This window comes from Aspergillus bombycis (assembly GCF_001792695.1).
Source record: "Aspergillus bombycis strain NRRL26010 chromosome Unknown contig00007, whole genome shotgun sequence".
NCBI lineage: Eukaryota > Fungi > Ascomycota > Eurotiomycetes > Eurotiales > Aspergillaceae > Aspergillus > Aspergillus bombycis.
In genome coordinates this window covers 299,134-314,526 of record NW_019170009.1, presented here as the reverse complement: position 1 = coordinate 314,526, position 15,393 = coordinate 299,134, and the positions used below count along the sequence as shown (strand labels likewise).

The window sequence follows — 15,393 nt, the reverse complement described above, 5'->3', positions numbered from 1 at the left end:
AATATGCTGGAAAAGGTAATATGGGACATTGCGTTTGAATAATATGACTGTTAACATCTGCATTTGCTGCTCCTGCCGCAATGCAAAGTTGATTAGTTATCAAACTGGTACCCCAAGACTATCCTATTGAACCCTGTCCCCATCATGCACCGCCGACGAGGAATCTCCCGTATAACAGATAGGCTCAGTTTCATCTTCTACTATGCCAGTCGCATCCCCAGTCACCATCCGAGTGACAACACACACACATACTCACTCACTCACTCACAATGCAGTTGACGCAACAGCATTATCATCCGGTATCCAGAGAGTGGCTTGGAATGGCAATATCTCCTTGTGGGTTCACTAGGGAAATAGGGTTCAGATCCTGCTACCATCAATTAAGCATTATGGATCGCTAACCAGACGTAATGTACCAGCTTACGAAGTTCGGTCTCCTATCTACGAACCTTGGCCTAACGTTCCTTCCCTCCTATACATCGTATCGAGCGTTTCGAGATATACCGCTTCAGATGGCCTGTGACATGATGTCGGCCGGCCAGTGTGTTACCAAAGATACGCAGCTTGCTAGGACGATCACTACATATCGCAACCGTGATGTTCTTTAGAGACCTATGACCCACCATCGAACGTTCGATTAGATATCTGCCCACAAGATGGAGCGGCATGGAATAATGTTATTGCCTGGACCGATGCTCCTCACACTCAGACTTTTGGCCACCCGATATAGTGCGTATTGCAGGTAGAAGGAATTTCGGCATACGGTATCCTACCTAGGGTCAATTTAACCGGTCCGTGCGGGTTACGCAAACATGTACCGGGGAAGCACAAGCTCAGCTCGGTCGGTTGTCTGATGTCTCCTCCCAATGCCCGGACCCCCATAAGACGTATGTGCGTGGTATTCCGTGGACTAGCGAGTGACGGAGCCAAGCTCAAAGTATTCGCTTGTCAGGTGGTCCATACGCGGAGAATCCGTGTCGCTTTCCCTGGCGAGGGAATGCAAAATCACTTCCAAGTTGCCCAGTTGGGAGACCGTCAGGTGATCAGCTAAGATCCGTACAACGAAAATCAAACGAGACGTATATTCGCAGGCCAAGATCAATCCGTGGTGGGTCAGGCAGGAGCTCGCATACGGGGACGGGTGATTAGCGCTCCTTTCGGCTTACCGGTCGACCCAGACGTTAAGATGGCGTATCCAGAGCCATTAAAAAAGAAAGAATATAATGGCTCGGTATATCTGCAAGGGGCTGCAGATCGCATGACATGGCTGGGAGGCAATGAGGCTACTTGATGATCTCCAGTTATTGTGCTACTTCGAGGAGAGCAGTGGAGCCAACGACTGTCGCAAATTTAATTCCGCAGCCGATTTTCCACAGCCGCTCCAATGGGCGAGCAAGATCGAGTAGCACACACGGCCCGTTGGCCTGCAGAGCCTCGTAGATTTCTACCAGAGCCGAGCGGCACTTTGCTGACGCGATCGGCAGAAGGACAGTACCGAGAAATCAATCCCTGGCTACAGCGTTTTTGCACCGAGTGTAGATGAGACACAGTCCACCTCTGCACGGGTCAAATTACCATCACAGCCGCAGAGCAGAGCAGTGTTCTTGTACACACTTGCTGCTGGGCCATACCACCAATGCAGCTTTCCACTCGATCAGGGAACACATTACTTCGGCTGCTGCTCACGGGCGGTTTGTTCTTGGCCTACGGCAAGGCATGTCACAAATGATTGAGTATCCACCCATGCACGAATGAGCTCGACATCGAGTCGCTTCTAGGCGTTAGATGATCCTAGGTTCATGCTTATTGCCACCGCAGCGGAGGTCTCACTGACCTATGCTGGCAGACCATCCGCGCTGAAGCTTACTGCCGAGTCTTGAAAGCACAGATCCGAAACCTGGCTTTACAGCGTAGCCATGTTTAACAATGCAAATAAGAAATACGCACCCAATTCTTGGTGACTGCGCGGTAGCTTCGGGGGTACTTTGCAAAGCCCCCATTCCCACGGTCGGCAATCAATGAACCACACCGTCGAAGAAATTAGGGTATGACGATTGCTAGACACTCCACATGCATAACACGAAGACTACTTCGCAACGTAATGAAAGTATGCCTATGTGGTTGAGGACAAGGTTGATCCACTTGGGTGTTACTCGCGATGAGAGTACAAAGGTGCAGTCGATGTGGACAGTACTTCAGGCACAGTTCTGTGCATACACGATGGGCCTAGTTGTTATATCTCTCTGATCAACAACAGACCTAAGATCAAGAATTGCCTGAACAAGATTCAAAGGCGTACTCTAGTGGACCACACCTCGCTGTTTCGATTGCTAAGTCTTTCTATCTCTCCTGGGTTACCGGGTCTGTATATTAGAAAGGACCTCGAAGCAGTTAAGGTAAAGACGACACTCCGCAAACTCTTCGTGGCTAGCGTAAACACTCGATATCGCCAGCGATAGACGATACCGGGTTCTGTGGCTTCTTACTACTTAGCTGACACGCAGGTGAGTGCACCAGGGAACCGTCCTCAAGGGCCCTTGAGATCAGCAAGGTGATCGGCCAAAACGAAGAGGTATCCACAGTATAATAACTACATTGGAATTACCAGGTTAAACATGTGGTTTTGACCATGGTACAAAGCATCCCATATGCTAGGGAATGGAAATCCGCTAGATTGAAATACGTGATTGAAGGAGGACGAGAGAGCCGCAGCGATCAGCATCTGTATCCTTGCGTACACCAAAACAATTGCTTCAAAACTCCGGGAGATGTTTCTGTCTTAGTGTTGTTAAAGACGCGACCGGTACTAGCTATTGGTTGAATCAATGGGGCTCTTCTTGAGAGCACGGTACATAACATTCGCGACTATCATGATACGACTAGAGGCTCAATTGACCGATAGCATGAACCCACAGCACATTACCCCTGTCACTCCGCATAAAGACATAGGATAGTTGCCACCAGGACCGCACAGGATACGATGGCCTTGCAGTCGCAGGTGCTGATTTTCCGATCCACACAACGTAGGCGCTATTATATCCCTTAATATCATGTTCTGTCTGGGCCTCATATGTGGTAATATCGCCTACCTCTTCCTGAGACGATTATCCACCACAATTATTAGGGTGAGTCCCATCGTGTCACAGAAACTTTGAAATCTATCCACTTAGTACAATTACTTATCATCATCATCATCAGTGCCACAGGTACAGGTACACCTAACGTTGCGTTAATGCTTGAAGTAAGTATCTTCTCCTTGGACTGTCTTGGAATCATATTCTATCGCTAAACTCGCAGTATCAGCGACCTCCGTGGTGGTCCCGGCCATGGAGGGCTTCCCAAAGGACATTCCCCTGGTTTGTCCCTCGCCATTGCTCTGGTTCGATCAGTATACGGCAAGCTGGGCGCTGATAGGTTATGGTCACTTGCGCTGAACACGCGGATCAAATGGGGTGGGTATCGTTGCATCCACTCCTGGAACACACTGGCCGTCATTATTTGGGCTATCTTATGTGTGTCGGCCTTCTTGTTTTATACAAGGGGTCTCCCCGTAGTCAGGTGATTATATCTCACTGCATGTTGGGGGGTTTCTAGTAAAGAAGTTGTCTAGTTATAATTTATCTCGGGCCGATGAACCACAGCGACTCATACAACGCAAAATTCCTCACAGTCCTTGGGATTAGCGACACCGTTTACGCTGAGATTACACACTATATGGACTTGAATGGAGAGATAGAGGGCACAATTGACATATCGATCAAACTATTAGCAGGTTAGAAGAGTGTTCCTGCTGCTAATATATGTTGATAATTGTGCTTCACAATTATACACCGACTGTGCTTGCTACTACAGCTCTCACTAACAACATCAAGTCGAAAATATATATTCTCCTTCCGTCATGAAGCACCCATCCTCGCAAGGTCTACATTCTAACCTCACAACCCTCGGAGATATCACTCGCCATAAAAGAACGGAATCAAATCCACAGCCACTTCTAATCCCAGCACAATATCAAACAGCCGGTGCGGAGAACGAACAAACATCGGGTGGGACTAACCAACTACGACTCAAAACAACGGCTGGCGTCGGATATTCCCGTTTGGGAAAAGCCGCGCCCGTGCAAGGGATCCCGAGGCACGTCACTCCAGACAACATTCCGATTCGAATAAATACGGTACATTCCAACTCGGAACATACATTGCTCTCTCACAGTGACAAGTAGACCCAAGGAAAACCCTCCCAATGCGACCTATACCAAGAGCAGTCCCACTCCACAGGTTCCGCCCAGGAGGAAGAACAGCTATCTCCGCACGGGCGCCGTTCGCTCGATACAATCATGTAGAGGCCACGCGGCCAGCTCGCGCCGATTCCAACGGTCGCAGCTCCGTGCAATGGGGTCTCACGGGTCTCGTCACTGGCATTGGAGGGTGTCTCCTGGTTTCGCGATGGCAGTCATCAGATTCACCCCAGGTAGATTCACCAGAGGTCGATGGTGCGAAGGGTGTTCAGTATGCGGATACAGACGCTATGATAAAGGTACCCGAGGCTATATATCCGTTTCCGTGCTGTTATGCTGATAAGAGTTATGGCAGGGAATCACGATAATTGAGGAGACTTTAGGGAAGGACTCGGTCTCCTGGGATGAGGAGGAAATTGCGATTCATGGGTATTCTGAATTGTCCACTTCGAATTGCGAGTCCAGGCCGGTGGCCGTTGCTAGGCCGAAGAGTACGGAGGATGTGGCATTCATTGCCAAGATTTGTACTGCCTTTAAGATTCCAATGAGTGAGTTGTCTCTCGAGGCTCTTGAATTGGTCAGCATATAGTACTCACGATCCATGTAGTTCCTTTTGCTGGTGGCTCAAGCGTCGAAGGGAACTTCGTGGCGCCGTACTCAGGATTAACCATTGACTTCTCGGATATGAAGGAGATCATCTCGTTCCATCCGGATGAGTAGGTTGTCTGAAAGGAAACACGTACAAAACGAAAGCTAATTGTTCGATCAGTATGGACGTCGTAGTCCAACCGGGGGTGAACTGGGTTGAACTCAATACTCTCCTTAAGAATAGTGGCCTTTTCTTACCACTGGATCCCAGTCCCACGGTACCTTTATCCACTCCGGTGTTCATAGAGGGTTCTAATCAATCTACAGGCATTGATCGGTGGCATGGTCGCAACCAACTGCAGGTAAGTTTACGCTCGGTCACATCATCCGCAGTTGTTCCGGGGCCCTTTCTAAAAGCCACCTTATAGCGGAACAAATGCCGTGAGATATGGGACCATGAAGGATTGGGTCGTCAATGTCACAGTGGTCTTGGCGGATGGAAGGGTGATCAAAACAAGACATCGGCCACGGTACGTATTCTTCTGTGACCGTTATAACACATAAGTAGCTGACAGCAAGAAGAAAAACATCTGCTGGATACAACCTGACATCCCTGTTCACGGGGAGCGAAGGGACGCTCGGAATGATTACAGAAATCACACTGAAGCTGGCCACCATACCGGAGAAGCAAAGTGTGGCCGTTGCCACATTTCCTTCGATCCGCGAGGCAGCGGCGACCGCATCCAAAATAATGCGTACTGGGATCCAAATTGCTGCTTTGGAGATGATGGACGAGACTCAGATGATGGTCATCAATAAGAACGGAGGAGCAGGGGGTAGACTCTGGGAGGAGAAACCCACGTTGCTATTCAAGTACGTTTCCCCAAGCTACGATGTCGAATACCGCTAAGTGCCCGACAGATTCTCAGGAACATTGAGAGCTATCAAAGAGGATGTTGAGCGAGTTCGGACAATCAGCTCGCAACACGGAGGAGCAAATTTTGAGTTCGCAAAGAGTGAGGAGGAAATGAACAGTCTTTGGGCGGCGAGAAAAGAATCTTTGTGGGCAATGCTTGCGGTGCGACCGGAGGGTACTCAGATCTGGTCTACTGATGTTGCTGTGCCGTTATCGAGAATGGCAGAGATTATTGGTATCGTATACAAATGTCTCCTTTCTATGCTTATTGACTAACGTCTCCAGACCTCTCTAAGAAGGAATCAGGCCAGTTAGGGTTGTTCTCGAGCGTCCTTGGCCACGTCGGGGATGGAAACTTCCACCAAGCCGTGATGTATAATCCGGACGATCCAGAACAGAAGCAATCGGTTCGAGACTGTGTGCTGGCAATGGTACATAGGGCTGTGGAGATGGAGGGAACCGTTTCGGTTAGTCATTATCTTGTTTAACATCCAATGATCGGTTTCTATATACAGAAAGTTGGCTAATGATTTCCAGGGCGAGCACGGTATTGGCCTCGGGAAAAAGGAGTGCCTGTTAGAGGAGCTGGGACCTGAAACTGTCGGGGTGATGCGCACCTTGAAGCGCAGTTTGGATCCTCAGTAAGTGACGATCGGGTTTTTGCTCGCACAGTGCTAATGATCCTTCCAGTTGCTTGCTCAATCCAGGGAAAATCTTCGATTAGCCAAACAGTGGAGTGCTATTCTCCGCTCACGATTCAACATAGCGAGGAAACGGTAGAGATGATATGAGTTCTTGTAGCTAAGGTCTGAGCATCCTGTTTTTCACCCTAACCACTCCGGTCAAAGGAGATACTGTCCATAGAATAGACTGAATGTTAGTCCCTCTTGGTCATATAATCGTACCCCCGATCAACCATAGCCTTCGCGTTCCTGGTCTGCTCGTCGAGGTCCTCCTGAGGAAGGCCAAGAGACGCATTAGCCAACGCATACTTGCTCTCATAATCCCCGTCTCCATTTGGAAACAAGACACGGGAGTACATGGCCTGAAGAAAGCCATCGTGGTCTCCATTCCTCATTCGCTCGAGTCCCTGTTCATACCGCTCACGGCTGGACTCATATGTAACCGTCCAATCCTCATCCTTCTCACCGGTGACCCGCTTCCAACTCTGCAACATCTCCTTCTGAGTGACCCGGAAGCTGGAGATATACACGGGTTTATTCAACCAACGGCTCAGCGTCACACTCCGATCATTCTCATCCTCAGGCAACACCTTCATACTCAACAGCTTCGCGACAGCCCTCCCACACTGCGCAGGAGTACTCACGTTCACCTGAGTCTCCCCATCATCAAAAAACACCATTTTCTTCTCCGCAAAATTAAACCCGAACGTAGCTGGTCCCATGCTCACACTATGCCCATACCAGAACCCACAAATAAGCGCCACCCACGACGAAACACCCGTCTTCTCGATTTCGTCGAAAGCCCTAGGAAGCCGCTCCCAGCCTAGTCCGCTGTTCACTAAAGAGTCATTTGTGGCGTCGCAGCCCCAGATATTCGGCATCACGTATTTAATCCCCGCCTTAGCGGCGGCCTGGATAATCTTGGATTGTGTGTCCGGTGCCGCGGTAATGGATAATGTGATTATCAGGGCGTCCTGGCCCTCGAGGGCACTCAGGAGGCTTGCCTCATCGTGGTAGTCCACAAGCACGGTCTGGATGCCTTCGGGTAAAGTGCTTTGGCTCCCGGCGCGAGTCAGCGCGGTTACCGTGTGCTTGCCGGTGTTGAGGAGCTCTTGGGCAATAGGCTTGCCCACGGTGCCTCCGGCCTAGGTAGCTTTGGTGGTTAGTTGACCGGGACTAGCAGACTGGGGACGGATCTTGTATGCGTGACGTACACCGATGATTGCGACGCGCTGGATCTCATTTCTGAAATCTGAGCCTTGGCCTTTGACGTAGTTGGTGGTCATCGTGTTGTATGTATGAAGTACGTGAGGGTTTCGGGTTTCTAACTGTGATCATGTGTATATCTTCAACACCCCCTGGCTCGACGTTCCTTCGTAGTCATTTATAGCCCATCATGGAATTTAGGCAAGTCCATCTGGACGCTGCCTATTACCTCCGTTCCTGCTTATGTCCGGTTTTAGATTGGGTATAATGTCGGGAATCGGCCACAATGTAGTCCGTATAGCCGTGGCTATGGATCTGGTGAGTAAGACGGAGATAAGCGCACCCGAAAGACCGAAGTAGTTGGGTGGGGGCTGTTGTAAGAAACTCAGCCCCAGGACATGGTTGCCTTGTGGATAATTCTTTCGCTTTCTTCTTTTGTGTGTTTTTCCTGCTGTCTACTAGTGGGCATCTGGTTTAGAAGGGTTGAGACGGAAGATCTCCGCCCTTGGCGGAAGTCAAGTATCCAGGGCGGGAAACTATCCTTCCGCCAGGCCCATCCGACTACGGAAGCGTTGATAGAGACGAGAAAGCAGGGCGAGTCAGCCGTTTAGGATGGAGACTGAAGCTATGACTGTATGACCGGTTCTATCGATACGGCCGCTTGGTATATACGTGTATACCAGGCTGCGTTCCACACTTCATGATCGAAACTGGGTGGTCGTGGGTCATAGGAAATCTGAAATCCATGATTGAACCGATCCCCACTGTTACAGTTCAAATCCCCGTTCAGCTGGCTTCTCAAACTTGAGCCATTTCTCTGGCACCGCATGCATCGGTCCTGTTTCCAACATCTCCTCAAACCACTGACTGAACGCTCTAAACTCCCCCTTCGTTGCGCCCGATCCCGGGCCCAAATCGAAAAACCTGCCATCTGCGGTTTCGAATCCAGAGGGCACCACATCCGCAATGCACTGATCATTGAGAATACGAACCCCGCGAGCAATCATGCCGTTCATAGTCTCGGCGTAACGCTTCGCAAAGTCGGTAGGGGACTCGCCTTCTGGTCGAGGGATATGATTGCCTACTTCGCTTTGTAAGATGACGGAGTCGGGGTCGGCACCTTCGGCGATGAGGCGGTCGCGCTCCTGCCGCGCCCAAGTTGCGTAGTCCTTGGGAATCTCGTAGACCATGGGCTCGTCATCCGAGTCGTGAGGACCCTCGTCGTCTCCATGGCCTTGAGCGGATTCGGAGTGTATTGCAGCCGAGCGGTGGTCAGGGTCTTTTTCTTCGGGCATCGTAGGTGAGGCAGCAATTTCCTTCATTCTCAGGTGGCACTTAGTCTCCGTTGTAATTTTGCTGTGCTGAGGAAAAACTAAGAATAGGTAAGAACGACATGTGCAAGCATAGAGGAAGTCTCTGGCTTAAATACGCTGTATGCTGACTCAGAGAGCTGAACTACACTTGGATTGATGAACCAATCCATGATCGATCCGATACTGATGCCCAACGCTGTCTTTATCCGCGCATCGGTCGTGAGAAAAGTAGCATCATGACGATCACGCAGAGTTGTGGGCGTCTTGCCGAGGATATGGCTGCATATCCTGCGGGGCAGACGCGGTCAGACTATTCAATGTTGGCAAAAAGTGCCGCCCCGCCGAACGTATGATCTCCACGTCACGACAAATATTAAACTACAACTTACAGGCATAAAGAGGCCCTGGTGCTGCAATTGCTGAGGTATTTGTCCATCGTCCAACCTAAGTCGACTATCTATATCTTCTCTATCAGCATGTCCAATGCGCTACCGGCCAAAGAAGACCATGTGGACGTTCTCATCGTTGGGGCCGGACCCGCAGGCCTCATGCTGGCAAACTGGCTGAGCCGATGCGACATCAAGACGAGAATTGTGGACAAGCGCGGCACCAAGGTGGGTGTCTGCCATATATCGGCCACGAAGCGGTGTTGACGGAGCTACAGATCTTCAATGGCCAGGCGGATGGCCTGCAATGCCGCACCCTGGAGATTTTCGACTCGTTTGATTTTGCCCACCGTGCCTGGCGAGAATCAAACCACATGCTCGAGATGTGTTTCTGGAACCCTGACAAGGATGGCATTCTGCGACGATCGGACCGAATTCCGGATACCATCCCCGGGATCAGTCGCTTTCAGCAGGTGGTGCTGCATCAGGGTCGCATTGAACGGTTCTTTCTCGATTCCATTCAAGAGCATAGCGAGATCACGGTCGAGCGTGGCGTGTTGCCGACTACATTCGAGTTCGACGAGTCGAAAGCCGCAGATTTCGAGGATTATCCGATCAAGGTCACATTGCGCACGTTGTCTGAGGAAGAGGCTGCTCCCGCTCAGCGACAGCAGCACCACAGAAGAGCCGACGGCACACAGGCAGTGATCAGTGACGGGCTTTTCCGAAGTAATCTGGCTGCGGACGACACGGATGATCTCATTCGTGCAGCAAAGGCCAATACCAATGGCAGCTCCGGCGAGACAGTGAAAGCGAAATTCATGGTGGGTTGCGACGGCGCGCATTCCTGGGTGCGGCGCCAGCTGGGCTTCAAGTTAGAGGGGGACTCCACGGACTATATCTGGGGCGTACTCGACATTGTGCCCATCACCGACTTCCCAGATATCCGCTATCGGTGTGCCATTCACTCGGCCAATGCGGGTAGCGTGATGGTCATCCCCCGGGAAAACAAGCTTGTCCGATTGTACATCCAGTTGCAAACGACCGAGCATGCGCAGACGACAAACAAGGCGGATCGGTCATGGATTACCCCCGAGATTATTCTGCAATCTGCGCAGCGCATCATGCATCCATATAAGATAGACTACACGTACTGCGACTGGTGGACTGCCTACCAGATCGGGCAGCGGGTGGGGGATCATTTTTCTCTACGAGAGCGAGTCTTTCTGGCTGGTGATGCGGTGCACACACACTCGCCCAAGGCAGGGCAGGGTATGAATGTAAGCATGCAGGATAGTACGTACACCCAATATAGTATCTGGGAGCACCCCCACTGACCACTTCCACAGCATATAATCTGGGGTGGAAGATCGCGCATGTAGTCAAAGGGCACAGTGAGGGGTCGATTCTGAGAACATATCAATCAGAGAGAAGACGGGTGGCGCAAGATCTGATTGATTTTGACCACCGGCTGTCAAGATTATTTTCAGGTCGGCCAGCAAAGGACGCCGCGGACGAAGGGGTCAGCATGGAAGAGTTTAAGAACGCAATGGAGAAGGGGAATGAATTTGCCAGCGGGATTGGTAGGTTTTACGGTTCCCGGTTTCTAGTTGCAGGCTAATGCGAGCAGTGGTCAATTATGGTACTAGCGTAATCGTTGCGAAGGAAGGCGACTCTGTTGAACAGGGAGACGGTACTGAAGTTGCTGCCAACCTCCAATGCAGAGTGGTCAGCAAGACTCATCTGGCCACCAGGATCGACATCGGCAAGCGGATGCCAAGTTTCAAGGTGCTGAACCAATCGGACGCTCGTCCATGGCATCTGCAGGAGCTCTTGAAAAGCAACGGACGATGGCGGATTATCGTGTTCCCTGGCCAACTGAGCATGCCCGAAAATATGCAGCGCATGCAAACGCTCGGTGTCCAGCTCGGCAGTCTGGACTCATTCCTTCGCCAGTACACCCCGTCTGGCCAGCCAATTGACAGCTGTATTGAAGTTCTCACGGTCCATGCTGGACCGCGGACAGGCCTCGAACTTCTCGATTTGCCGGAGGCTTTCCATCCATTTGATGAGCAGACGGGCTGGGACTATTGGAAGGTCTTCGTTGATGATCAATCCTACCACGAGGGACACGGACAAGCATATCTCAATTACGGCATTGACCCTAGCCACGGCGCCGCCGTTATTGTGCGACCGGATCAATACGTGAGCTGGGTTGGTGAAGTGGATGATTATGACGATATGGCGAGGTTTTTCTCCGGATTTATGAGGGTTCAAGCGGCCGCAACACCTAGGACTGAGAATCGTCCAACAACATTCGCTGCGGTCGGGAAACTGTAAAATGATCCCCAGCGGCTAATCGCTGGCTCATAGACGAGCCAACCGACTGACGCTCGAGCAGTAAGAACTATATAGACCACGTTTAGCAGACCCATCATTTGCATATAGAACCGTCTAGTACACTACCAGCTGGTTGATATGGCTAAAGCCAATCCATATGAAGATATAAACTTTCGATAGTCGAATAGATTCCATGCGGAGATTTAAGATAGTAGAAGATCATTGGGCACGTGAGTGAGGCAACACAGCCTCGTCGATTGCCGAACAGGGACATAGCCACGAATTCCTTGACCTTCAACTTTTCTGGCTTTCCTTGTTCCCTTTATTACCCCCATCGCAACGTCTATGCACCATGGGCGACCCCTTCTCCATCACGACGGGTGCATTCGGTGCTATTTCGTTGGGAATAACAGTATGTGGTGGGATAATAAAGTATTGTTCCGCTCTCGAGGGAGCTGATGAAGAAGTCAACCGCATTGCGCAGAAGGCTGAGCGGATGCAGAAAACGATGGGTTTGTTGAGGAAGCTTCTGCAAGACAGCGCGCCTCTCATAGAGCGTGACTACGCTGATAATTGTCATCAGATGGTCGGTATTATTCAGGCAGGCATTGATAACCTCCAAGCGACAGTCACCCGGTGTTGGGGTGAACCCCAAGGCGCCAGCCCAGGGCGCCAGACAATGAGACAGACAGCCAAGAAGGCACTTTATCCATTTCGGCAGAAGGCACTAGGGTCAGTGAACAGTGCACTTGATAGCCTTCAGCTAGAGCTGAGTACTGCCCTGCATATGTAAGGCTTGCGTTGCGTGGAGCCTTTTACCATTGCATAGTTCTTGCTAATCCAAGAGACACAGGGCTCAGACGCAGATTCTCAACGCTTCAACGGCCATAATTTTAGCGAGGAATCTAGACACGCATATGAACATGGAGCAAAGCTTCGCGAGCCTAGAGAAGAAGCTGGACAATCAGAATTTGGCCTGCCCATTGTCCGGCCATCACCGTCATTGCTCAACGTCAGCCACAGGCCGGACACATGCTCCAACCTCATGTTCTTATCGTCGCAGCATCGACAACACGCGCAATGCTGCAAAGCGCTTCTCGTTGGTTTGCATGTTTTTTGGGTTAAGTGTCTCGGCCTCAGTATCGATCTTCAAAGAACCGCGGGGACTGAGACTAGCTCCGCATATCACATTTCGTGCGACCGTCCCGTTTGACTCTCCAGCCTTTGCGTTGGTTGACAAACTATCACTTATAGACTTTCGGTCAACTCCACAAAGTGTAGTAGAGCTTGTTGGTACTATCACTACCCAGCTTCATCAACTCTATGATGAAGGAAAGGCTCGACCCAGTGACATAAATCCAAATGGCCGTTCAGTTCTCCACGTTAGTGTTTCACCTATCATACGAGCAAAGCACGTTCAAGAGTTAATTAGGTACTTAGAAGCTATGTATGCTTAATCGCCATTTTGTATGGTTTTCGGAAGCTAGATCACAATATAACCAGCTTCTCAGTTATTTCACATGCAGTCACCTTTTGGCCGAGCGTGACAGATGGGGTTTCACACCTTTAGACTGGCTCATGTGGAAAAATATGGCTCCTTACATGTTAGATGTCCACGATCATTCTCTTGAAATAGATCAAGTCTGTCAGGGCATACCCACAAAAATGCTGCAATGTGGTGTTGTGGGAGAATTTGTTGCACGTTTCATTGGCGCTCTATCAAGAGATAAACGCCTTGTATACATGATAGAGGAGTGTAAGTAGATGGCCATTGACAAACTCAGTTCTCTTTATGCTAATACGCTACAAGGTCTTGATATCTCGGAGTTTGCTTGGGCACTACTATCTAAATCTCAGCCTGCTCTAGAGTCCGCACTGGAATCAACCCCAAGTTGTATGTATACCAGGATCGGCGACGGGAGTCCACTTCTGTTAGCAGCTACTTGGCCAGAGGGCCTAAGATTCCTATTGAGCAAGGCGAAACATTCCATCTCTGATCTTCATCACGCATTGTCAATCGCCATTCAACATAGCAACCGAGTCTCCGTCCACTTGTTATTACAAGCCGACATGCCACTTCCAGTTTGGGTCCTCGACAAAGAGACTAGCGTTGTGGTACAAGATCTCCTCATAGCTGAGGTCATTAAGCGGCGGGCCGAGCTCCGTGAGATTGCAGAGTCAGCGTTGACAACTAATGATCTGGCCCGTTTAAAACTCACGAAGGGACAACTTCCCGATGGGAATGCAGCTAGCCTGTGTAAGCTTTTAAGGGAAAGGGGCGTAACTGTACCCAGAAGATTGACAGTGGGTCATGACATTCCCATATTAGGGCTAACAACCTGCTTGGCTACGATGGAAGCTCTGTATCAGGCCGGGTTTCGGGACAAAACATCACCAGCTCCCCGTGATGCAGTTCATCCAATGACAACTCTTCGGCGTGCCAGGTGGCTAATAGATCGGAATCTAGATCTTAAGATATCCGAGGATGGTTGTTCTACAGTCCTGGAGCTGTGCAGTGCGTTCACACGTTCTTTTGATTGGTTGATCCACGAACGAAGCTTTGAAGCTCCACTAAGCTGCAAGCATGCTCGTCGGGTTGTGGCTGACTCATTTCACGCCGTAAGCAAACAGCATCAACAGCTCTGGCAAGATTGCTTGACCTCTGACGAGACAGACAATTGTTCATGTCACTGCTCTCCAAAGGGAGGTTGCGGTCCAATAACACGTATACTGCACCGCCTCTTTGGTAAGCCAGATAGAATCCCAGAATACTCAAGTATATTCGATTCACACACCTGCTATTTATCTCTCCTATTTGAACTTTTCATCCAGTCCCAGAGTGATTGCTTTGAGTCTGTTCGAGCGGTGCTACGCTATCTCACTTTTCAAGAGTTAGGACTTCGTCATACCTGCCGAGAATACCCTACTCTTAAGTGGCTCGAGCCATATCTGAGTGACGAAATTGCCGAAATACATGAGGAAGAGAGGCTACTGCTCGACGACCTGGAAGGCCTTGTCACCGAGTTCGAACATAGATACCTCGAGCTGAAATTGCCCTTGCTCGAATTTTTGCACGGGTACTGAGGTACTCGTATGAAGGAAGTACTGTTCAAACGACGCGATCCCGATTTGGAAGTTATTGAGGAAGCAAGGCAAATCGGAATACGGCTTAGCTGGGAGCCTATTGATGATGTCAAGCTCCACTTCCAGCGACCTTGTATACATGCGCGTCCTGTTGAGGAGATGAAGAGCTGAGGCTGATTGCCTTTATACATACAATGATGATATGGCTTTCGTTGTTCCATGCGCAGTCTAGTCTGAGATACAGACTGAACGATGGCACCTACTTTCGGTGTATCCTTTCATACTATAAATTACAAGAATATGTCTGGGTTTCACTATAGCTCAGCTCATGAGAGATACAAATGAATACCAATAAATACTGAGAACAGCCTCGTGGCCTATCAGAGAATGATGAACACCTAATGGTTTGTCACAATTAAGACTAGAACAAAATATCATTCCCATGAGTCGTGGACAATACTACAAACACTTGGACAAGTGATTACTACATGTTTCAGCTTATTATAATGTAGAGTCTAGGTTTACCATTGACCACCGATAGTAGACAGTTTATGAAACATCCAACAGGAGAAACAAATATCTCAGAGTTTCCCATCTTGAGAACCGGGATAACCAGAACTTTAAAATGGAATATCACTAT

The 15,393-nt window shown here is 49.9% G+C and overlaps 5 protein-coding genes across 5 annotated transcripts; 3 read left to right on the top strand and 2 right to left on the bottom strand.

Moving 5' to 3' along the window:
• Nucleotides 1-4,242: 4,242 nt before the first annotated feature.
• On the top strand, nucleotides 4,243-6,465 carry ABOM_001880 (putative D-lactate dehydrogenase (cytochrome); the record flags this gene model as incomplete). The annotated part of the gene is made up of 11 exons (XM_022529010.1): nucleotides 4,243-4,536; nucleotides 4,593-4,785; nucleotides 4,845-4,953; nucleotides 5,007-5,103; nucleotides 5,153-5,187; nucleotides 5,254-5,355; nucleotides 5,408-5,698; nucleotides 5,747-5,976; nucleotides 6,027-6,208; nucleotides 6,279-6,382; nucleotides 6,432-6,465. 11 exons carry the CDS (start codon nucleotides 4,243-4,245, stop codon nucleotides 6,463-6,465), a joined length of 1,671 nt encoding a protein of 556 aa, XP_022393435.1.
• A 153-nt stretch (nucleotides 6,466-6,618) lies between these two features.
• Nucleotides 6,619-7,710, bottom strand: ABOM_001879 (aromatic alcohol reductase; the record flags this gene model as incomplete). The annotated part of the gene is made up of 2 exons (XM_022529009.1): nucleotides 6,619-7,569; nucleotides 7,639-7,710. The coding sequence occupies 2 exons, from the start codon at nucleotides 7,708-7,710 to the stop codon at nucleotides 6,619-6,621; spliced, it is 1,023 nt and encodes a 340-aa protein (XP_022393372.1).
• Nucleotides 7,711-8,397: 687 nt separating this feature from the next.
• ABOM_001878 (uncharacterized protein) lies at nucleotides 8,398-8,952 on the bottom strand (the record flags this gene model as incomplete). Its single annotated transcript, XM_022529008.1, has 1 exon — nucleotides 8,398-8,952. One exon carries the CDS (start codon nucleotides 8,950-8,952, stop codon nucleotides 8,398-8,400), a length of 555 nt encoding a protein of 184 aa, XP_022393373.1.
• Nucleotides 8,953-9,419: 467 nt separating this feature from the next.
• ABOM_001877 (putative FAD monooxygenase) lies at nucleotides 9,420-11,669 on the top strand (the record flags this gene model as incomplete). Its single annotated transcript, XM_022529007.1, has 4 exons — nucleotides 9,420-9,557; nucleotides 9,608-10,625; nucleotides 10,679-10,912; nucleotides 10,960-11,669. 4 exons carry the CDS (start codon nucleotides 9,420-9,422, stop codon nucleotides 11,667-11,669), a joined length of 2,100 nt encoding a protein of 699 aa, XP_022393366.1.
• A 352-nt stretch (nucleotides 11,670-12,021) lies between these two features.
• Nucleotides 12,022-14,077, top strand: ABOM_001876 (uncharacterized protein; the record flags this gene model as incomplete). Its single annotated transcript, XM_022529006.1, has 5 exons — nucleotides 12,022-12,458; nucleotides 12,523-13,051; nucleotides 13,110-13,425; nucleotides 13,480-13,926; nucleotides 14,040-14,077. 5 exons carry the CDS (start codon nucleotides 12,022-12,024, stop codon nucleotides 14,075-14,077), a joined length of 1,767 nt encoding a protein of 588 aa, XP_022393367.1.
• Between the last annotated feature and the right edge of the window lie 1,316 nt (nucleotides 14,078-15,393).